Source organism: Marmota monax, unplaced genomic scaffold, assembly GCF_021218885.2.
Source record: "Marmota monax isolate L192 unplaced genomic scaffold, Marmota_monax_Labrador192_F-V1.1 WCK01_AAM20220418_F8-fsc00009, whole genome shotgun sequence".
Lineage (NCBI taxonomy): Eukaryota > Metazoa > Chordata > Mammalia > Rodentia > Sciuridae > Marmota > Marmota monax.
Genome location: NW_026694710.1, coordinates 26221649 through 26243164, shown reverse-complemented (window position 1 = coordinate 26243164; position 21516 = coordinate 26221649). Strand labels below are relative to the sequence as shown.

General features: G+C 55.4%; 1 protein-coding gene across 1 annotated transcript in view; it reads left to right on the top strand.

Annotated features, from left to right (window-relative positions):
- The first annotated feature begins 3644 nt into the window (after positions 1-3644).
- Acox3 (acyl-CoA oxidase 3, pristanoyl) overlaps positions 3645-21516 on the top strand; it is a 40006-nt gene continuing 22134 nt past the window's right edge. The window contains exons 1-7 of the mRNA XM_046423566.2: positions 3645-3985; positions 11672-11829; positions 12206-12439; positions 13014-13088; positions 13495-13584; positions 15331-15474; positions 19756-19844. Coding sequence (XP_046279522.1) covers positions 11686-11829; positions 12206-12439; positions 13014-13088; positions 13495-13584; positions 15331-15474; positions 19756-19844 — 776 coding nt within the window. The 5' untranslated portion in view covers positions 3645-3985; positions 11672-11685. The remainder of the gene's footprint in view (positions 3986-11671; positions 11830-12205; positions 12440-13013; positions 13089-13494; positions 13585-15330; positions 15475-19755; positions 19845-21516) is intronic.

Genomic DNA, 21516 nt, shown 5'->3' with positions numbered 1-21516 from the left:
GATGCCAGATGACCCTCCCAGTAGTTTATGGTGGTTGATAACGTGTTGGGAAACCATGTAGTTCAGCAGGAACACCCCTCTTGGCTTAAACCAATCAGTTCAAATGAATCCCCCTCTTGTAGTAACCAATCACCCCTACCCAACTTGTTCCCTCCAGTGAATGTACTAATCACGTTTTAGAGTTGTTTTATGATTTTCCCGCTGTGTGTGATGATTTGTTAAGAGATGCTATGATGAATGTGGGGTCCCTGCCTTCTCCAAAGAATGTATAAAACTGCTGCAAACCCTGGGCTCAGGGCCTCTCAGCATCACCAGTTGCTGTGTGTACGCGGAGGATGGAGCTAGCTCGCAATAAACACCTCTTTGCTGCTTACATCAATCTTGGTCTCTGGTGGTCTTTTGGGGATCCGAATTTGAGCATAACAGGGTCTCCTCTGCCCAGCAGAGTGATAGGCCTACAATCCCAGCCACTCAGAAGGTTGAGACAGGAGGATCTCAATTTCAAGACCAGCCTCAGCAACTTAGCAAGGCCCTAAACAACTTAGTGATACCCTGTCTCAAAATAAAAAGTTAAAAAAAATAAAAAGGGCTGGCTCTGTGGTTCAATGGTTAAGCACCCCTGGGTTCAATCATTGACACCAAAAAGAAAGAAAATATAAACGTTTCTTCCCTCCCTTTCCTGTGGTGGACTAGAAGTCTTTTGTGAAAGTTGCCAGAATCAAAATGGAGTTACTTATGTCAAACCCTAACAAAATGGAGTGGGGAGGCCTTGGGGGATGGGGGTGATTCTTACACATATTTGCCTGGTAATAAGAACTATCACAAAAGGGCCAGCCAAAAAACCTCACATAAAAGATGCCTCTGTGTGGCTCCCTATCCAGCATCTGCTTTCAGCCTCAGACTGACACTGAGAAACTGATGTGACTCCATTTTTGAGAAACCAGCCTCTACCTCAGAGCAAAGCCTGTCCAAGGAAGTGGGCGTGACCCTTATCCTTGGAAAAATGCACAGAGCGCACTCCTAGGCACATACCCACCCCACTGAGTTGTTTATCTACAAATAACAGGAGAGATCTGTGGTACCAGGTGTCCCTGACTGAGTCAGGCTAGGTGAGAACCCATAGCAACATCTAGCAACCACCAATCCTGAGCTGCTGGGATTACCAGCATGTGACAGGGAAAATACCTGGGAAGCCAGATGACCCTCCCAGTAGTTTATGGTGGTTGATAACATGTTGGGAAACCATGTAGTTCAGCAGGTACACCCCTTGAGGCTTAAACCAATCAGTTCAAACAAATCTCCCCCCCCTTTGTACTGCCCAATCACCCCTACCTAACTTGTTCCCTCCAGAGAATGTACTAATCATGTTTTAGAGTTGTTTTATGATTTTCCCACGGTGTGTAATGATTTGCTAAGAGATGCTATGATGTATGTGAAGTTCCTGCCTTCCCCAAAGAGTGTATAAAACTGCTACAAACCCTGGGATCAGGGCCTCTCAGCATCACCAGTTGCTGTGTGCGCGGAGGACCAAGCTAGCTCGCAATAAACACCTCTTTGCTGCTTACATTGATCTTGGCCTCTGGTGGTCTTTTGGGGGGTCCCGATCTCGAGCATATCAACACCAGCCTGGTTACTGATCTTTGCAGCCAAGGACAAGTGTTTCCAAACAATGAACGGAAACTCCTTCATTTTACCTCTGAAAACGGGTGTCTTCTTAGATGCCCATGGACTACCATGTCATGCATATTCCAGACTGCAATCTTGTCATTTCCAAATAACATCTCCGTGTTGGAGAGCCCATGTCTTTGTTACTGCTGTTTACTGGTGACGAGTCCTTGCTTCCCCAATGTTGAAGTATAACACCAGAGAAGCACACCAAGGCAAGTTTTGAGTGGAAAGTAGAGGCTTTATTAAAGGACAGCAGAAAAGACTTCTCCCACCCAAGAGGTGGAATCTGTGGAAGGGTGAATGTGTTCCCCTTTTATAGCTAAGGTCTTCTTTCACCTTTCCCTCATTCCTGTCCTCTGTTCTGTTATCTTTCAGTGATGGAATGTAGGTGGGAAGGCCCAGAGGGTGGGTGGGGCACAGGTGGGCCAAAGGAGTAATCTGGGCAGGAAGGACTTTTGGGTTAGCATCTCCAGGTTTGCTGGGAGCTGTTCCATTAACATTTCTTTGGGATGGGCTCTGGGCCTTGGGGACATTAACATTCCAAGAGTTGTTCTGCTTTTCTCGGACTCCATTCTCAACATGGCATTCATTTTCGATTTTACTCCGTATTAGACCCGATTTACCTAACTACCTATCTTTAAATCTGGCTTTATCTTTACCACTCATTTTAGGTTGACGGTTTCCAAATTGGAATAATGCTTTTCTCTGTTAATAAAACGTGAACCTAACTTACTAGTTGTGTTTGGGAAGACATTGTGACCTAAAGGTGTGAATTCTGTAATGAGTGGATATTCTGTGACTCTCAACAGTATCTTCAAACATTTGCAAAATAGCAGCATGTGTTCTTATTGGACTGATTGATTTGGTTTGCAGACAATCCCAGGTGCTCCTATGGGCTCAGACCTGGGCCACAATGCTGCCTGAGAAGGGACTTCCACCCTGACTGCTTGGCAGGAGACTGCTTCATCCTCTAATCCCTTCCTTCTGCTTTTCAACAGGAAAGTCCCAGTAGCTGAAATCATAAGCCGATTTTGAGTGGTAAGTGTGAATAATAATGTTATCATGGAACTAAGGATATTTTAGGGTAGAGCAGGATTAGAAAGAGACTTTCCCAACTGAATCACCACCCAGATATGCTTCCGATGTCTTAAAATTGACACATCTCTAAAATTCGACTTAGCATCTTTCTTTTCCCCACAACCACACCACCTGTTTTTTAGTTCCCTTTCCATGGAAAAAAACCTTTGGGCTAATCTGCTCTTCATGTGGAAAATTGCCCAGCCCAGTTGGTTCTCTCTGTGCAAGTTTAAACAGACCATGAGACAGGATTTGGGTGCTGGCAATTAATGTGGAGGTGATCCCAAAATGCGAGAGTGAGGATGTGTGCGATAGAAACAGAGAGAGGTGTATGTTACTGAGTAGGCTACTGCCGTGCGCCACCGCGCTTCCCTCTGGGGACCCGCGCGGCACCGCGGTTCTGGAACTTCGCGAGCACTAGGCCAGCTTGCTAATTTGAAAAGGCGCAGCCCACTGGCGGATGGGGCAGCTCCGGGCCGGGCGGGAGTCTGCAAGTTAAACCGCCTCCCGGGATTCTGCGCAGAGCCGCCGCAGCCCGCCAGGAGGACCGCTCAGGAAAAGCGCCCGACAACAACGTGCGGGGAGAGCCGCGGCCACCAGCGGCAGCCCACGTGGTCCGCGCCGCGGCTTTCCGGGACAACCCGAGCCCGGAGCGAAGACGTCAGGGGGACAGACAGGCCACGCCCTGGAGCCGTGGAGACGAGAGGGCAGCACCCGCCTAGGAGCAGGGGCGAAGACCTCCCTGATGGGAGGGGACAAGACATCGAATGCGGACGAGCCACGCCCCGGGGCGGAGCCGAGGAAGGTGGGTCACGCCCCTTGGAAGGCGGAGCGGAGGCGGCGGCCGCGCCCCGGAGCGGCCGGGCCTGTGCGCTAACCTCGGGGTTCCGCCCGCGGTAGCGACGTCAGGACGACGGTCCAGAGCCCGCTGTGTGCGCAGCCGGGGCCGGAGCAGAGCCGACCGCGCGAGGCCTGGGCGGGCGCGGGGCAGCGGGCCGCGGCTGTGACCCCGGGGCGCCCGGCAGCCGCTGGGGCCAAACGCTAGCATACGTGTCTCAGATCACCGCCCGCCGCGGAGGGGAGACTGCGTCACGACAGGTTTAGCTGCAGGTGACAGGCCGGCGTCCACGTCACGTATCTCGGCAACCGGGACTCCGTAGGGTGACAGCTCCCTGACAGTGGGACTTGGAGGTGGAACCGGGAAGCAGAAAGGTGGAGACCAGGCCACGGGTCACCCCAGGTAACTTTTCTGTAGGGGTGAAAGCCAGGGGACTTCATAATGAGGCCCTGATTGGCTGACGTGTCCAGTTTCCAGCAAAATGGTGTTTGGTGACCTGGCTGCTTCCTTAGTTAGACTGTGCAGCATTTTGGTTTGCACTGGTGCATGGGGGGGCTTCTGTGCAGGACCTCAGACCAAAAGTATAGCCTCTCTTTTTTTTTTTTTTTTTTTTTTTTTTTAAGAAGAAAAACTGGCTTCAGTGAAAGCCACCACTTAACAGATGTCAGCAACTATTGCCAGTATCCGGTTGTGCACTGCGACAGCTTAGACAGTGTGTGCTGACAAACATTGCCTTGCACTGTCCCTGAAGCACACAAGGAGAGGTGGCTTGGCAAACAGGCACCTTGCTGTAGTGTTGGAATTTGAACCCAGGCAGTCTGGCTTTGAATCCTCTTGGCATGGTATAGCAATGGGACCAGAGGAGACTGGATAGGATCATAGGATTTGGAGTCACTCTGTTTGATAATAATTGTAGGACCTTGGGCAATTGGTTTCACTTCAAACAGCTAACTCCCTGGCGATTACCTGCACACAGTCCTTCCTCAATAATGGGAGGTTCCATGCTAGGTTTAATAGGGCCATATGTGGCAGAGGTATTGATAGAGTGGGGCCCTGATAAGCAATCTGGGCACCATGAGGAAGGAACTTCTAGGAATGGTCTTAGGTTTACAGCGTGGGTAGCTCTTGGGCTACTGGCAGTGTGAACTGGGCCTACAGGAGGGCAGGCTGGGTCAGGGGTGATTTCAGTGTTGCACATTCAGTTTGAGCATCTCCAGAACTCGAGAGAAGAGGGCTGTCCAGCCAGCTGCCAAATAAGCACAGGGGTCAGGAGGTATGGATGTGGGAGCTCTCCACACACCAAGGACCATCTGTGTGGATGGGATGGTGCATGGGGTGGGTGTCTAAGGACAGGTCTTCGAGGAGACAGGAGGAGGGCAAAGGGAGGTGTGTGGTGCTCCAGGCCACAGGAAGAAGCGTGTGCAGGGTAGTAGGAAGCAGGCCCTGGGCTGCAGAAGTACTCTTGGGCTTTTCTGCTGGTGTGTGGAGAACTTGCCTCTGCCAAGTGGGGTGCTGTATTTTTCCCTTTTTATGCTGCATTATTGAGATAGACTCCACATCCCATGGTCTACACTGTGTGCTACGTGGTTGTTTATATATTCACAGGGTTGTGCAAACATCATCACTGTGTAATTATGGAACATTTTCAGAAAGAAACTTTGGACCCATTAGGAGTGGATTGGTATTCCCCCAGCAGCTACTAATCCTACTTTCTTTCTCTCTGTATTTGCATTTTCTGAATGTTTCCTATTATAGGAAGCATATGACTGTGATCTTTGGTGACTGGCTTCTTTCACTGAAATCATGTTTTCAAGGTTCATATATATTGTGTCATGAATCAGTACTTTATTCCTTTTTTGTGACTAAGTTATGTCCCACTGGGCAGATCTGCCATACATAGTTTATCCCTTCATCCACTGGTGGACATTTGGGTTGTTTCCACTTTGGAGATGCTATAAGCAATGCTGCAATGAAGTTTATGTACAGGTTTTTGTGTAACTAAGTCTTAGTTCTCCAGAGTGTGTGCCTAGGAGTGGAGTTGCTGGGTCCTATGGTCTGAGGAACTGCCAATCTGTCTTTCCATGTGGTGGCACCATTCTCTGTCCCTCATGGCAGTGCACAAGGGTTTGGCTTCTCCACATCTTCTGCAGTACTTGCTATTATTGATCTCTTTGTTGAGGCAGTCCTTGTGGTGATAAAGTGGATCACATTGCATTCTTGATTGGCTTTTGATGGCAAATGATGTTGAGCGTCTTTTCTTGGACTTATTGGCCCTTTGTGTGTCTCTTTGGACAACTGTCTGTTCTAGTCCTTAGCCCACTTTAACTCGGGATACCTGTCTTATTATTGAGTTTTAAGGTTATTGAAGGTGGTTTTTGCAGCAAACATTTTAATTTGGGTGAGATCTCATTTCCTTGATTTTTTTGTTGTTGATTGTGCTTCCATTGCTATATCTAAGAAGGCCTTGCTTAACCTACCATCACAAAGATTCACGCCTATGTTTTCTTCTGAGTTTTATGATTTGGGCTCATTGGATCTGTGGGTCACGGAGTTAATCTTGTGTGTGTGTGTGTGTCCAGTTGCCCCAGCTCTGGTTGTTGGAAAGGACTGTCTTATTGAGTTATCATGGCACCCTGTGAAAAGCAGCCGAGCGCTGTGGAAGGGTTGAAGCAGAGGGGACGTGTTACTACATTGATGGGAATTGCCGGTTTCTAGGAAAACTGCTGTGTATGGGGACGGCATTGCTCGGTTTCCATCACCACAACACCTGAGACAGTCCGATTATAAAAACCGTGGCTTGTAGTGTTGGAGGTTCCAGTGCGGCCAGTTTGGTTGTTCCCATTGCTGTGGCCCTGTGGCAAGGCAGCACGTTGTGGCAGAAGCGTGTAGTGGAGCAAAGCAGCTCACCTCGTGGACAGGAGGTGAAAGGAAGAAGAGACTGGGGTCCCACAATTTCCCTCAATCACCCAAGGACCCTCACTAGACTCCACCTTTTAAAGTCCCAGCATCTTCCAATAGTGCCTCGTCACTGGGTGCCAAGCCGTAACACGTGGGCTTTTGGGGGACATCCCAGATCCAAAGCCCAGCAGGCCGCTGCCTTCGAGACTCAGCTTGGTCCTGTGGCATCATGAGTGAGTCCGTCTGGTTTGGCCTGTCTGGGGGCTGGTGCAGGAGCCCAGGTCAAAGCGAAGGCCTCTGCCATCTTGGTGTAGGGCCTGCAGCCTGGCTCAGCTGATTTATCAGCTCCAAAAGGCTCAAATCAGTGTTTGTCTTGGAAACTGGTGGTCCCCTGGGGCTGTTTGTAGATGGCTTTTATCTGGGTGATGACATTTCCTTCTTTTAATTTTATTTATTTATATTTTGTGGTCTGTTGTTGTACCAGGACTTGGCACACACTAGGCAAGCACTTGATCACTGAGCTACACTCCAGTCCACACCTCCTTTTTTAAAATAAATTTGAGACAGGGTCTCTCACAGAGTTGCCCGGCTGGCCTTGAACTTGTCCTCACACCTCAGTCTCCCAAGTACTTGGGGATCACAGGCGTGTGCCAAGGCTCCCAGCATTTAAGAATGTTTTTGATTGACACATAAAGACTACACACTGACGGCACCTTGCAGCATCTCCACAGGTGTGCATGCGGTGATGCTGGCACCAGGTCAGCTTGCCTGCTCCTGGGTCCCGTGACGTGCAGCTCCCTGTCCCTGGCTTGGCGGCGTCTGTCAGCAGTGTTCCCTTCCTTGGGTGCTCTTTCTGCACCTGTCGCCCGCTGTGCAAGCTTCAGTGCCTTGCTCCTGCTGGCCTGGCTTCACAGAGCTACTTTCAGGTGCGGAGCCGCCTTGCCCTCCCAGGTGGGCCCAGGCGCTCCTGCCACATGATCTCTGGTCAGATGTCGCTGGGTTCAGTTTGCGGAGTTCAGCCGAGGGTCTTTGCATCTGTGTGTGAGGGACGCTTGCCTGGATTTTCTCCTGTGTCCTGGTCTGCTGTTGGTGTCCGGGTCATGCTGGCCTGGGGATGACTTGGGAAGCGTGGGCACCTCCTCGGCTTCGGGGACATGTTTGTGGAGATTGGTATTTTTCTTTGAATGTTTGGCAGATCTCATAACTGAACCCCAGTTTCTCGGTTGGTAACTCAGCTTCTCAGTCATTGTAGTCTACGCTGATTTTCTGCTTCTCATAAATCAACCTTGGTGGGTTGTGCCTCCCTGGGAGTGGACCATTTCCTTGAGTGACCTCCTGGGTTGGCACCTGGTGGTTTGTGGAGTTCTCCCGCATGCTTATTTCTTTACAGTCAGCCCAACTTCCCCGCCTCAATTCCCAGTTAGGAGTTTGAGTTTTCTCTTTTTAATGGGCCCAGTGCCATGATTAACCTGTGTCATTAACATGGGCAAACATACTTGTTTCTTTCCCCAGTGACAGAATTCCCTGAGTAACAATGAAGTCACGGGCTGTGCCACGCCCTGTGGTGGGGATTCCCTGAATACTGGCAGGTCCCCCTATAGCCACAGGCTTGGCAAGCACAGGGTCTTTTATTCCAGTCTCTGTTGATAATAGTACCTGTCACCCTCAAAGCACACGTCATATGTAGAGAGGTCGCAGAAAGAATAAGATAGGTAAAGGCGCCACAGAGGACAGGCTGCTGGGCCTAGAGCTGGGGCAGAGAGAAGAACACACTGTCCACTGGGGGTGGTCAGAGAGGGGTTAGGACAAACCAGTTCTGCAGAGTTGCAGGTGCAGACTGGACGTGTCAGCGTGCAGAGGGCTGTGTGTGGTCATCACACGGGAGAAGCTATGCCGTGCTGAAGCCCAGCGGACAGAAGCAGAGGTTTGCTGCTGTGGCAACTTTCCTGGAAAAGGCATGTGAGGAGTGACCAGGTGATGGAGTCCAGGTGCTGCTGTGTCCAGCCTCGGGGTCTTGAGTGATGGGTGTTGTCTGATTAGGTTGTTCGCTCCCATCTTGGTATGATCTGGGCAGTCTGTGAGTCCAGGTGCTTCTGATTATGTTTGATAATTGGCATGTTTGAGTTCTTGTTTACTATTTGTCCTTGGGATTGAACCCAGGGGTTTGCTACCACTGAGCCACACCTCCAGACTTTGCATTTTAATTTGAGACAGTATCTCACTAACTTGCCCAGGCAGTTCTTGAGCTTGAGATACTGCTGCCTCTGCCTCATGAGGCATGTGCCGCTGTGCCTGGCTGGCATGTATACGTTTTTATAAAAAATAGGTGTGTTCTTTATGGTGGTGCCTGGCAGGAGAGATTGTTCCGGGGTTACTCAAGGCAGGCACACCCTGAGGACTGCTGTCCTACAGACCAAGGAGTCACCAGGGCAGGCGCAGCCTGAAGACTGCTGTCCTACACACCATGGAGTCACCAGGGCAGGCGCAGCCTGAGGACTCCTGTTGCACACACCAAGGAGTCACCAGGGCAGGTGCAGCCTGAGGACTGCTGTTCTACACACCATGGAGTCACCAGGGCAGGCGCAGCCTTAAGACTGCTGTCCTATACACCATGGAGTCACTCAGGGCAGGCGCAGCCTGAGGACTGCTATTCTACACACCATGGAGTCACCAGGGCAGGCACAGCCTGAAGACTGCAGTCCTACACCATGGAGTCACCAGGGCAGGCACAGCCTGAAGACTGCAGTCCTACACCATGGAGTCACCAGGGCAGGCACAGCCTGAGAACTGCTCTTGTGCACACCATGGAGTCACCAGGGCAGGCGCAGCCTGAGGACTGCTGTCCTATACACCATGGTGTCACCAGGGCAGGCACAGCCTGAGGACTGCTGTCCTATACACCATGGAGTCACCAGGGCAGGCACAGCCTGAGGACTGCTGTCCTATACACCATGGAGTCACCAGGGCAGGCACAGCCTGAGGACTGCTGTCCTATACACCATGGTGTCACCAGGGCAGGCACAGCCTGAGGACTGCTGTCCTACACACCATGGAGTCACCAGGGCAGGCACAGCCTGAGGACTGCTCTTGTGCACACCATGGAGTCACCAGGGCAGGCGCAGCCTGAGGACTGCTGTCCTATACACCATGGTGTCACCAGGGCAGGCACAGCCTGAGGACTGCTGTCCTGCACACCATGGAGTCACCAGGGCAGGCGCAGCCTGAGGACTGCTGTCCCATACACCATGGTGTCACCAGGGCAGGCACAGCCTGAGGACTGCTGTCCTACACACCATGGAGTCACCAGGGCAGGCGCAGCCTGAGGACTGCTGTCCCACACACCATGGAGTCACCAGGGCAGGCACAGCCTGAGGACTGCTGTTCTACACACCATGGAGTCACCAGGGCAGGCACAGCCTGAGGACTGCTGTTCTACACACCATGGAGTCACCAGGGCAGGCACAGCCTGAGGACTGCTGTCCCACACACCATGGAGTCACCAGGGCAGGCACAGCCTGAGGACTGCTGTTCTACACACCATGGAGTCACCAGGGCAGGCACAGCCTGAGGACTGCTGTTCTACACACCATGGAGTCACCAGGGCAGGCACAGCCTGAAGACTGCAGTCCTACACACCATGGAGTCACCAGGGCAGGCACAGCCTGAGGACTGCTGTTTCACACACCAAGGAGTCACCAGGGCAGGTGCAGCCTGAGGACTGCTGTCCTGCACACCATGGAGTCACCAGGGCAGGCGCAGCCTGAGGACTGCTGTCCTACACACCATGGAGTCACCAGGGCAGGCACAGCCTGAGGACTGCTGTCCTATACACCATGGAGTCACCAGGGCAGGCACAGCCTGAGGACTCCTGTTTCACACACCAAGGAGTCACCAGGGCAGGTGCAGCCTGAGGACTGCTGTCCTACACACCATGGAGTCACCAGGGCAGGCACAGCCTGAGGACTGCTCTTGTGCACACCAAGGAGTCACCAGGGCAGGCACAGCCTGAGGACTGCTCTTGTGCACACCATAGGGTCACTAGGACAGGCACAGCCTGAGGACTGCTGTCCTATACACCATGTAGTCACTAGGGCAGGCACAGCCTGACCTGCTGTTCTTATGTCACCGTCACTTGTAGGATACATCCCGCTGGCCACACTCAGTCCAGCTGAAAGTCTACAGACTCCTCAGTCTGTCTGCAAGGCAGTTGTCTCCACGTGGCCTCTTCCTCCTGCCCGCTGCTCCTGCCTTGCTCTTCGTAGTATCCCCTGTCGCTTGCTCCTCGTGTGCTTCTCCTCCCGTGACCTGGGGTCTCCCCAAGCTGACCTTGGGGGGTGCCGCAGAGCTCTGCTGCCTCTTCCCTGCTGCAAAGTGGCCCTGTGCTCCTCAGCTCTTACCTGTTTCCACAGGGACAGAGATGGGAGGGTTACCCGGGGACTGTCTGCAGAGCATACTCCCTGGCCTCCAAGCAGGGCTTGGTGGCCACGTCCCTCCTTTCCCTCTTACTGGAACTGTGGACTGTTCAGGGCAGAGTCCAGCTCTGGAGTACTTCAGCAGTCACCTAGAAGCGTTTCACAGTTCCCCAGGCTCCATGGTTGTGGAGAGCTGGGTCCACAGCCATCTCCTCCAGCACCTCCACCAGCTGAGGTCTTGGGAAAGGGCCAGCCGACTCAGAAGTCCCTGAATTCCTTGTTTGAGGGCCCTTTTCTCTTAGTGGAGAGGCAGGTGTCTGCATGTTGGGGACAGAATAGGACCAAAGCCTGGGACAGATGGCCCGCGTCCAGGAACATAATGTACCATGGTGTGTGGCCAGGCTGCTTTGCTGGACTCCCAGGGAAGCCCTGCGTGGTGTCCTCAGGCTGAGCCGAGGCTGCTTGAGCCCAAGTCCCCAGTACCCTCTGGACCCCTCGCCTACCATCTGTTTGCTATACCCACTTCCCGTGTCCTTCCAGCGCCAGCCCTGGGACCTCTCTTAGCTCTCTTTTGTGTCCTCGTCACCCTTTGTCCAGGAGTGGAGGTGAGAAATGTCACCTCGCCTTCTCTTTTGGAATATGGCACCCCTTCTCTGTGCGGGCCCTGCCTGCCGTCCCCTCAGGTCAGGGCTGGCTTTGCTTGGGTGGTGGCACCTGGCCAGGCATGTGGCCATCTGAAGGTGACCTGCCACCCTGCTTCAGGCAGTGTCCTCCGCAGGTTGATGGCAGAGGATGGCGCCCACCTTGGAAGGAAGCGCCCGTGCCCTGTGGCCAGACTTCCCCAGGGGACCCCTGAGCAGGTACCGGGCCCGCGCATCCTTCAGTGGTGCGGAGCTGCTGCTGTTCTTGGAAGGCGAGGACGTGGTCCGCTTTAAGGTGAGGTGCGTGGCGCTGCGGCGTGTGCTGCCGGCGTCCTCGTCCCCTGGTGGAAGTGGGTCTGCAGCTCTGAGCTGTGTGGTGTCCTGGGGCTGCCTCCTCTGTGAGAAGCTGATCCTGGGCCACCGTGGGCCGTTCTCGTCTTTGTAACCCTGGACGGGCCTCAGGGAGCCGACCAGAGAGACAGGAACAGACCCCCAGTCTAAGCTCCTACCCTCGAGCCCCTTGTCCCTCAGTTGGGAGTGGCAGCTGTCTCCTCGCTGGTCCTGGGGTAGGCTGTGTCCCCGGCAGTTCCAGCCTTGAGAACTGTGCGGGTGGGGGTGAAGGAAGTCCCGTCCTTCCTCCAAGTCGGCCGCACTGCCTCCTGTGTTTCCAGAAAACCATCTTCTCGGCTCTGGAGAAGGACCCTCTCTTCGCCCGTTCCCGTGGGGCCGACCTGGCCCTGGAGAAGTACCGGGAGCTCAGCTTCCTTCAGTGCAAGCGGGTGCTGGAGTACGGCTTCTTCAGTGTGGAGGACCTGGCAGCAAGCCCGCTGAGGGTCTGGGCCCTGATCCACTGCCTGGGCATGTACGACTGGTCCCTGGCAGCCAAGTGCTTCCTGCACCTGCTGGTGAGTGCACAGCGCAGGCCACTGCACATGGCCACACGCAGCTGGACGGGGGCCGCCGCCATGCTTCCCCAGGTAGCCAGCAAACCACAGGCAAAGCTGCACACTTGGATGAAACTCAAAGGCCCATGCCAGATCCTGGGGCCTTGTGTTCCTTTTTGCTGTGTGTGTGACCAGTGGGAATAGGAAGGCGGGCCGAAGGGAGGTGGCCACTGCCTCCTTCCCACACACTGGTAGGGGACTGGGCAGGGTGTGGCCCTCGTCCTGGGTGTGCTGTCGGTGGCGGTGGGGCTCTCCCTGCTGTTCACCGTCCTCCTGGCCCCTCTCAGTGGCTCAGGACTTGTCGTAGGCCGGAGGTGCCTGCAGGCTGCCTGGCCAGGGACCGGGCCTTGCTGCCAGTGGAATCCAAGGCCCCTGGGCAGACGAACCTCGGGAGGAGCTGCCCCTGTCCCACGGGGCCTCGCTGAGCCAGCATGGTGGCGCGGAGCCGGGGGCCGTGTCGATGTCACGTCGGCCTCCAGTTGCTGAGCAGCGGAGCTTCTTAGCCCCGTCTGTTTACACAGTGGTGTTCCTGCAGGTTTTCGGGTCGGCAGTCTACAACTCCGGTTCTGAAAGACACTTCAAATACATTGAAAAGATCTTCAACACAGAGGTAAGGTCAGCGCCAAGAATGGCCCGGCCTTCCTCCCTGTTCTTGGGATTTGGGGAAGGGCAGTGCAGGAGAGGCCCCTGGAGGTTGTGGCCATCTTATCTAAGGGGAGTCTCGGGCCACGTCCACTCCCCAGCCCACACACAGTGGACTCTGCTGCCCGCCCAAGCCGGGGCCTGGCGTTGCTTCCGGGGTCCAGAGCAGTCCCCACCACCCTGTGACCCAGAGAGGGCTGTGGCTGGTCTGCCTGTCATCTCACGAGGTGGCACCCGGTCCCATGGGACGCAGCCAGGTCAGAGCTGGGGAGGCAGGTGAACAGCGATGGGCGGGCCCAGTCAGTTCTGCCAGGACAGGTGGGGCAGGCCCTCAGGAACAGCTCGCCTTACGTACTTTGCACTTGGACTCCTAGATTTTTGGCTGTTTCGCTCTGACTGAGCTGAGTCACGGGAGCAACACCAAGGCCATCCGCACCACCGCCCACTATGATCCCGCCACGCAGGTGGGCGCCCCTTCCTGCCCCTTCCCCGTGGCACTGTCGGGAGTGGGGTGGTCACTAACAAGGAGACCCATCCCGGCCGGTGCTCCAAGATGCACACAGAGCCTCCCGGGTGCTGGAGAGCTGGTGCCCGTGCCCCACGACCCAGGGTAGAGTCCAGGTGCTCTGGTTTGTGCACCCTGAAAGCCAGAGAGGACACCACTGTTGTGGGGTTCACTGCTCTGCTCGCCAGCAGGGCTGGTGCTGCGTGCGCGTGGTCCAGTCACCTGCACGTTGAGTTCTGCATCTCTCACTCACACCTGCCCTGGTCTCGCACACCTGCCCTGGTCTCGCACATCTGCCATCTCTCACTGCACACCTGTCCCGGTCTCACATACCTGCCCTGGTCTTACACATCTGCCATCTCTCACTGCACACCTGCCCTGGGCTCGCACACCTGCCCTGGTCTCGCACACCTGCCATCTCTCACTGCATACCTGCCCTGGTCTCACACACCTGCCCTGGTCTCACACACCTGCCATCTCTCACTGCACACCTGCCCTGGTCTCACACACCTGCCCTGGTCTCGCACACCTGCCATCTCTCACTGCACACCTGCCCTGGTCTCACTCACCTGCCCTGGTCTCACTCACCTGCCCTGGTCTCGCACACCTGCCCTGGTCTCGCACACCTGCCATCTCTCACTGCACACCTGCCCTGGTCTCACTCACCTGCCCTGGTCTCGCACACCTGCCCTGGTCTCGCACACCTGCCCTGGTCTCACACACCTGCCATCTCTCACTTCACACCTGCCCTGGTCTCGCACACCTGCCCTGGTCTCGCACACCTGCCATCTCTCACTGCACACCTGCCCTGGTCTCACTCACCTGCCCTGGTCTCGCACACCTGCCCTGGGCTCACACACCTGCCCTGGTCTCACACACCTGCCATCTCTCACTGCACACCTGCCCTGGTCTCACTCACCTGCCCTGGTCTCGCACACCTGCCCTGGTCTCGCACACCTGCCATCTCTCACTGCACACCTGCCCTGGTCTCACTCACCTGCCCTGGTCTCGCACACCTGCCCTGGCCTCGCACACCTGCCATCTCTCACTGCCTACCTGTCCTGGTCTCGCACACCTGCCCTGGTCTCGCACACCTGCCATCTCTCACTGCACACCTGCCCTGGTCTCGCACACCTGCCCTGGTCTCGCACACCTGCCATCTCTCACTGCACACCTGCCCTGGTCTCGCACACCTGCCCTGGTCTCACACACCTGCCATCTCTCACTGCATACCTGCCCTGGCCTCGCACACCTGCCATGGTCTCACGGCCACACCAAGCATGCAGAGGCGGCAGCTTGTTCTCCACCGTGTGTCCACAGGGCTCCTGGGCGTTCTGGGATAGCCTCATTCGTGGAGCTTGTAGACCAGAGAGACCGCAGGTGAAACAGGCTGCCACCCCGGAGAAGTCCAGGGCACGTGGAGGAAGCGCGGGTGCTCGGCCCTCCCACTCAACCTGGCGAGGAGCTCGGTCTTAGCAGACAGAGTATTTTGCGTACATTTTATTGTTTGCAATGTTGCTTGTCATTTCTCAAGTCTGTAAATCACAGGCGTGGGATATGCTTTCTTTAAAAATAAGGCCCACTTTGCAGTAAAGGAAGTCAAAGTGCCTCCTTTTGACTGTTGCCAAAGATGCTGACCACAGAAGACGACCTGGGGGAGGCGTGCGCCTCGGTGCTGACCACGGTGTCACTCTTCCTCTCGCAGGAATTCGTCATACATTCGCCCGATTTTGAAGCTGCCAAATTCTGGGTTGGCAACATGGGCAAGACGGCGACTCACGCGGTGGTGTTTGCCCAGCTGTACACGCCAGGGGGCCAGTGCCACGGGCTGCACTCCTTTGTGGTCCAGGTAGGGTGCCAGGGAGACCAGCGATGGGCACCAGCGATGGGCACCAGCGAGGGGGGATCAGCGGGGGGGGGGGGACCAGCGGGGGGTGCCTGAGGCCCCTGTGGCTTCTGCGAGTGCAGGTTGGGCCTGGGGAACCGGGGGAGCCGCTGGGCTGTCCGGCTGTAGGCCGCCCGCCGCAGCACTGCAGGCTGTGGTTAGCCTGATGCCAAAGGTGCTCAGAGGATTGTGCGTTCTCCAAGGCGTCCAGGGAAGCCCACAGTGTGCAGGGCGCTGTGGGTCCTGCCCAGTGGAGCTGCCAGTCCAGGGGAGAGACAGGAGGAGGCGAGTGGAGTCCCGAGCCTTGGCTGGTGGAGGTGCTCGCAGGCTTGAGGGGCCCTCGGGTTGGCAGTCCCTTAAGTGTGGAAGTGTGAGATGTGAACTGCACAATTAAATATTCCTGAGATAAGTTGACATTGACTATTTCTACTTTCGTCTTTAGAAGTCTTTCCTTGATTCAAGAGTTTTAAGGATATTTATAATCACTACATTATCATTTTACTTCTCGATGAACTGAAAACTTGCATTCATAGTGTTATTATTGTTCCATTACTTGAAAAATACCAATTGTTTTTATAATTTCCGTCCTCTGTGTTAGCTGTCTGCTGCTGTGACAAAACGTCTGAGATAATTTACTTTTAAGGAGGAAAGGTTTACTTTGATTTGTGGCTTCAGAGGCTCTGTCCATGGTTGCTTGGCCCATCACGGGAGGCCTTTGGTGGAAGTGTGTGTGAACCCGCAGGCCTCTAGCTGGTCAGGAAGCAGGGAGAGAGGAAGGGGCTGAGGTCCCAAGGGTTCCTTCAAGGGCATGCCCCACGGATGTGATTTCCTCCTTTAGTTCCCATCCCTAAAGTTTTCATCCTCTCCCAAGTGCTAAGCCTTCAGCACGTGGCCTCTGGGAGACATTTCAGATTCAGACCATAATGTCCTATCATCCCTGGCCCCCAGAGGCCTCTCTCTCTCCCCCTCTGTTGGTACTGGGGTAACCCAGCTCTGCTTAACCACTGAGCTACACACCCAGCTTGTAAAAGTCTTGTCATTTGAGACATGGTCTTGCTAAGTTTCTTCAGGCCTTGCTAAGCTGCTGAGGCTGGCCTCAAACTTGCAATCCTCTTGCCTCAGCCTCCCAAGTTGCTGGGATGATAGGTATGTGCCACCGGGCCTATCTCACGTCCACCTCATAATGTGAAATGCATTCAGTTAATTTCCAAGAAAGACCAAAGTTTTAACTGTCCCATCATTGTTCAAAAGTGCAAATACAAAGTCTCTGAGTCTCAAAGGCAAACTTTTAGCTGTGAGCTCCTGTAAAGATTAAAATACAAGTTACATACCTCCAAGATACAGTGGTGGGACAGGATAGACATTCCCAATCCCAAAGGAAGAATAGACTATAGAACGAAGGAATTAGACCAAAGCAAGACCAAAACCCAGAAGGGCAAACATTTAACCCTGTAGTTCTGGCACCTTGGGCACATAGTGGCGTGATGTGAACTCGAAAGTGCTTGGGCAGCCAGGCGCGTGGCACACACCTGTAATCCCAGAGATTCAGGAGGCCGAGGCAGGAGGATAGAAAGTTCAAGGCCAGCCTTAGCAATGTAGTGGGGCCTCAGCAACTTAGTGAGACCGTATTTCAAAATGCAAAATAAGAAAAGGCAAAGCACCCCTGGGTTCAACCCCTGGTACTAAAAAAATAAAATAAAAAACCCAGGCAGCCCCACTGCTGCGGCCCTGCTGGCCGAGAGCACTTGGCCTCTCCCCGGGCCTGGCTCTGCTCGCTGCCTGCATTCCGCGCGGCAGGCAGGCCCTTCCTCATATCTCCAGCTTGCAGCATCTCATTGTGGCCTGGGCTTTGCTTTCCCAGCGTCACATGTGGCCCTCTGTGGGGGGTGTCTAGGGATTCTGACCCTGCCCCACACCCCTGGCCTCTCGGGATTCCTAAGGGATCTTGGCGGAAGCCTCCATGGCCCCTGTATGCCTGCAGCACCAGCACCAGCCCTGCACAGGGGCCCACGCCTGTCATTCCAGTGGCTCAGGAGGCTGAGACAGGAGGATCGCAAGTTCAAAGCCAGCCTCAGCAAAAGTGAGGTGCTAAGTATCCCAGTGAGACCCTGTCTCTAAAGAACATGCAAAACAGGGCTGGGGTGTGGCTCAGTGGTCGAGAGCCCCCAAGTGCAATCCTCAGTACCAAAAGAAACAAAAAAACAAAAAACCAACACCAGCACCACGTGGACAATGCCAAGGCCTGCCGTCCACTGGAGGCCCACAAAATGTCAGAACACAGAGAAAACATAGACAAGTTCTTTGTCTACACAGGAACATGAACAGTGCCAATCCAGTTCCCCACAGAGGCCTGTTCCCATCTGAAACGTCACGAGCCTGGCCTTTACTGTCTGAATTACTATCACCTTCTGCTCTTCTGAGGTGGACCAGATTTTTCCATGAAGCTGTTTATACCACCGAGGCTTTCTCTAACCTGCTCCACCAAACTTGTCTGAATTCTCCTGCAAACCAATTCCAAAGGCTTCTGAAGCTGTACGTGGTCAGATATAGTCGCAGCAACGACTCCGATTCTAGGTGCTGGCTTTCTGTATTAGCTCTCTGTTGCTGTGACGAAGTCGCTGAGATAATGTACTTAAAAGGAGGAAAGGTTTATTTTGACTCATGGTTTCAGGGACTTCGGTCTATGGTCACCTGGCCTGTGGCGTTTGGGCCTGTGGAGAGGCTGCACCCCCGGGGGGGCAGAGCACAGCCTTCACTTCCCAGCACCAGGGGCAAGAGGAAAAGGGAGCGCCGGCTTCCACCCCCTGGGCGCCTGCTCCTGCAGCCCCTCCAGCCCCCCGCAGCCCCCTCCCCTTCCAGGTTCTCTCTCCTGGCCTTCGGGGCAGTCAAGGGCCAAGCCGGCCACTCTTCATTTCTGGTTTTTGAGCTGCTTTTTAAATGGCATTTATTTCAAAAGATTTTTTAAAGTTTGCTTCTGACTCTTCACTGAGCCTTATTGAAAGACTGGAAAAGGGAGAATATGTCTTGTGTTTGGATTTTGGCCCTTTAAGTATTTTAAATATCTTTATTTTAAATTTCAATTAAGTCAGACCATTGCTTTACCAGATAAAAGCTGACGTACACGCAGACCCATGAGTTGTGAGTGACCTGACCGCAGCTTCCTCTCCTTCCTCTCTCTTGCTCTTCTCTCTTCTGTGCTGAGCACTCTCTGCCGGGGCTCCGCCCTGCCATCGGGGTTCCTCCACACCTCAGTGGACGGCGGTCCTGCGACCATCCGTGCCCTCTAGGGTGTTTAGCAGCCTTGGCCTCCACCACAGGACGCCAGTGCTGCCCCTTAGCTGGGACAACCACATGTCTCCAGACGTGGCCTCTGAGCTCTGGAGGGGCAGGTGGTGGCCGCTCCTTTGCGACCAGAAGTCCCCGCGCTAACATTCTCGTGGAATGAAGCCGTGTCCCGTTCACGGAGCAGAGGTGAGGGCTGGTCAGCCCGCTGCCTCTGCATGTTTTTAGATAAGTAGGCCTCTGGAAACCCGTCTTGCTGAGTGGAGAGTTGCCACAAATCTCGACCGTCCCTCCCACCGCACATACGTGCCGCCATGTTGTTATTCTTTTGGAACCCTGCTGTGGCAGGACCTCCAGGTGGCATTCAGGTAGCACGCACCGTCAGCCCTGACTCCGGCCCTGCAGCTGCCCCCACAGAGCCCTGTGGCCACCGGCCTCACCACAGCGGACAGCCGCCTTCTCAGTTCCACAGGCTGCGAGCTGGGGGCTGGGCACTCTGGTTGCATTTCGGGAGCTCAATGTCTGAAGTCCAGATGCAGCAGGGATTCCCTCTGAGGCTGTGGGGTGGCCCCTCCCTGCCTCTCCCAGCTCCTGGCAGCTCTGGGCATCCTTGGCCCATGGCCACCTCTCTCCTGTCTCTGCCTTCACCCTAGTCACGTGGCTTCCTGAGTATATGTCTCCCTGGTCCCTTGTAAGGATCCTTGTCCTTGAATTTAGAGCCACCAGGTGTTTGGGGTGACCTTGTCTTGAGACCAGCCTTCAAGGCATCTGCACAGAGCCCGTTTCCACATGACGCCGGTTCCCAGGTCCAGGGCAGCCCCTGGGCCTGACGCTCCCAGAGGAGATGGCGCGACCCACAGCTGCGCAGAGTGGCCCCTAGCTCAGCCACGGGTCTGGCCACACTCGTTTTGCTTTTTCTGTGATCCTAACAAGCACCATTTGTTGCTCCCCACGACTTCACAGATTCGGGACCCGAAGACCCTGCTTCCCATGCCAGGGGTGATGGTTGGCGACATAGGGAAGAAGCTTGGGCAGAACGGGCTGGACAATGGGTGAGTGTCGGGCTGGGTTTGGCGGTCACAGAGCTGCCCCTCCAGGAACCCTCACTTGAGCTGGGCTTTTGCAGGAGCCTCAGAGCTGCCCTTGCCTGGAGGCTCCCATGGGCCTCTCTAGGCGGTGGGGACCCTTGCCTGCCTCCCTGCGAACAGCCGTCCCCTCCAGCAGGTGGCGCTCCCAGGCCTCAGGCCAGGCCCAGCCCCTTCCCTCCACCTGGGGGCCCCAGCCTGGGCTAAGCTGGGTGCCAGGCCACCTCTTTGCTGCCAGGTCCTCGGGGCTCAGCCTCAGCACCCTGCTCAGAACCCTAGGACCTTGTCCACAATTGTGCTTTGCCCTGGGCTTGCTCCTGGTGATCCTGTGCAACTCGGAGGAGGTTTGCTGGTTGATGTGTTTGATACACTCACAGAAACCTACTCAGTGGCTCTTGCTGGGGCAGGAACTGGCTTAGTGCTGGGTGGAAGATGGTGAGCACAGGGGGGTCTCTGCCCGCTCCCAGCACAGGTGTGAAGCAGGGTTGGTGCGGGTGTGGGGGGTTCCGAGCGCCCAGGTGGATGTGCAGACGTTGGCTGGGAGCAGCCCGAGAAGTCTCTAGTGAAAGGTTGATGTCCAGGTAGAGGCCTGCGCTTAGCAGGAGGTGGCCAGGTGACAGGACAGCACAGTGTGAGGCGCCAGGGTGCACAGCCAGCTTGCGGTGGCCCCGGGAGTCTTGTCACTGAGGGACATCGAGAGCATGAGCTCTGTGCCACCTCAGCTGACTTTCTTGGCCAGGGTCCTCATCCGTGCAATGGTGTGTCCCCATGTCAGTCCCTTGTGTGGTCCCAAGGAGGAGCCAGGAGAGGGCTCTTGGCCCTAACTGTGTCGGTGCCTCCCTCCCCCTGCACACAGGACCCAGAACTGGCTCCAGGTGAGCCCGGCCCGAGAGAGATCCTGGGCACAGGGAGAGGGGGTCCCTGAGTCCTGGAGGCTCCTGTGGGAGCCTGGGTCCTGGGTGCAGGGGAGCAGTCCTGCCCTGCCGTGTGGCTCGGCTGGCCACTCCCAGCAGCTGCCCAGTGGGTGACCTGGCCTCCAGGAGGAGGTGAGCCAGGTGGTCGCCAGATACCCACCTGGAGAAACCCCCTTTCATCTTTCCCTCCCCAGTAGTCCGGGGCTGGGCTGGGAGGGTCTCCCATCTCTGCTTGGTCACAGCAGGTTTTGTCACAGCTGGAGAAAAGCGGGTCTCGTCACTCCTCTGTTGAGAGTGCAGGTGTGCGTGGCCAGCAGCTCGGCCACCGCAGGGCCTCTGCTGACCATCCACTAACCTTACAAACCAGCATCATTTGGGAGCACACAGAACGACCTGCCCTTGGCTCCCCTGAATCAACTCCTGCTTCTGGAGAAAGAATGATCTCTAGGTGGACGGTGCCCCCGCAGCACCGGTGAGACCGCTTCAGTAGACACGTGGACATGGCCAGGCTCTTCTGATGGCCAGGAACGCCCCTCTCCCGAGTCCCTGTGGGCAGTGGGGTCGGCCCGAGAAGCCAAGAGCTCCTCTGAAGCAGAGTCCCGGCTGTGGGGCCCGTGGTGTCTGCCCACACGCTGGCCGCAGGAGGCCGTGGAGCTGGGGAGCGCCCAGCTTCCCACACCAGCCTGGCTCGTTCCCTCCGCCAGCGGCGGGCTTGCCCAGCAGAG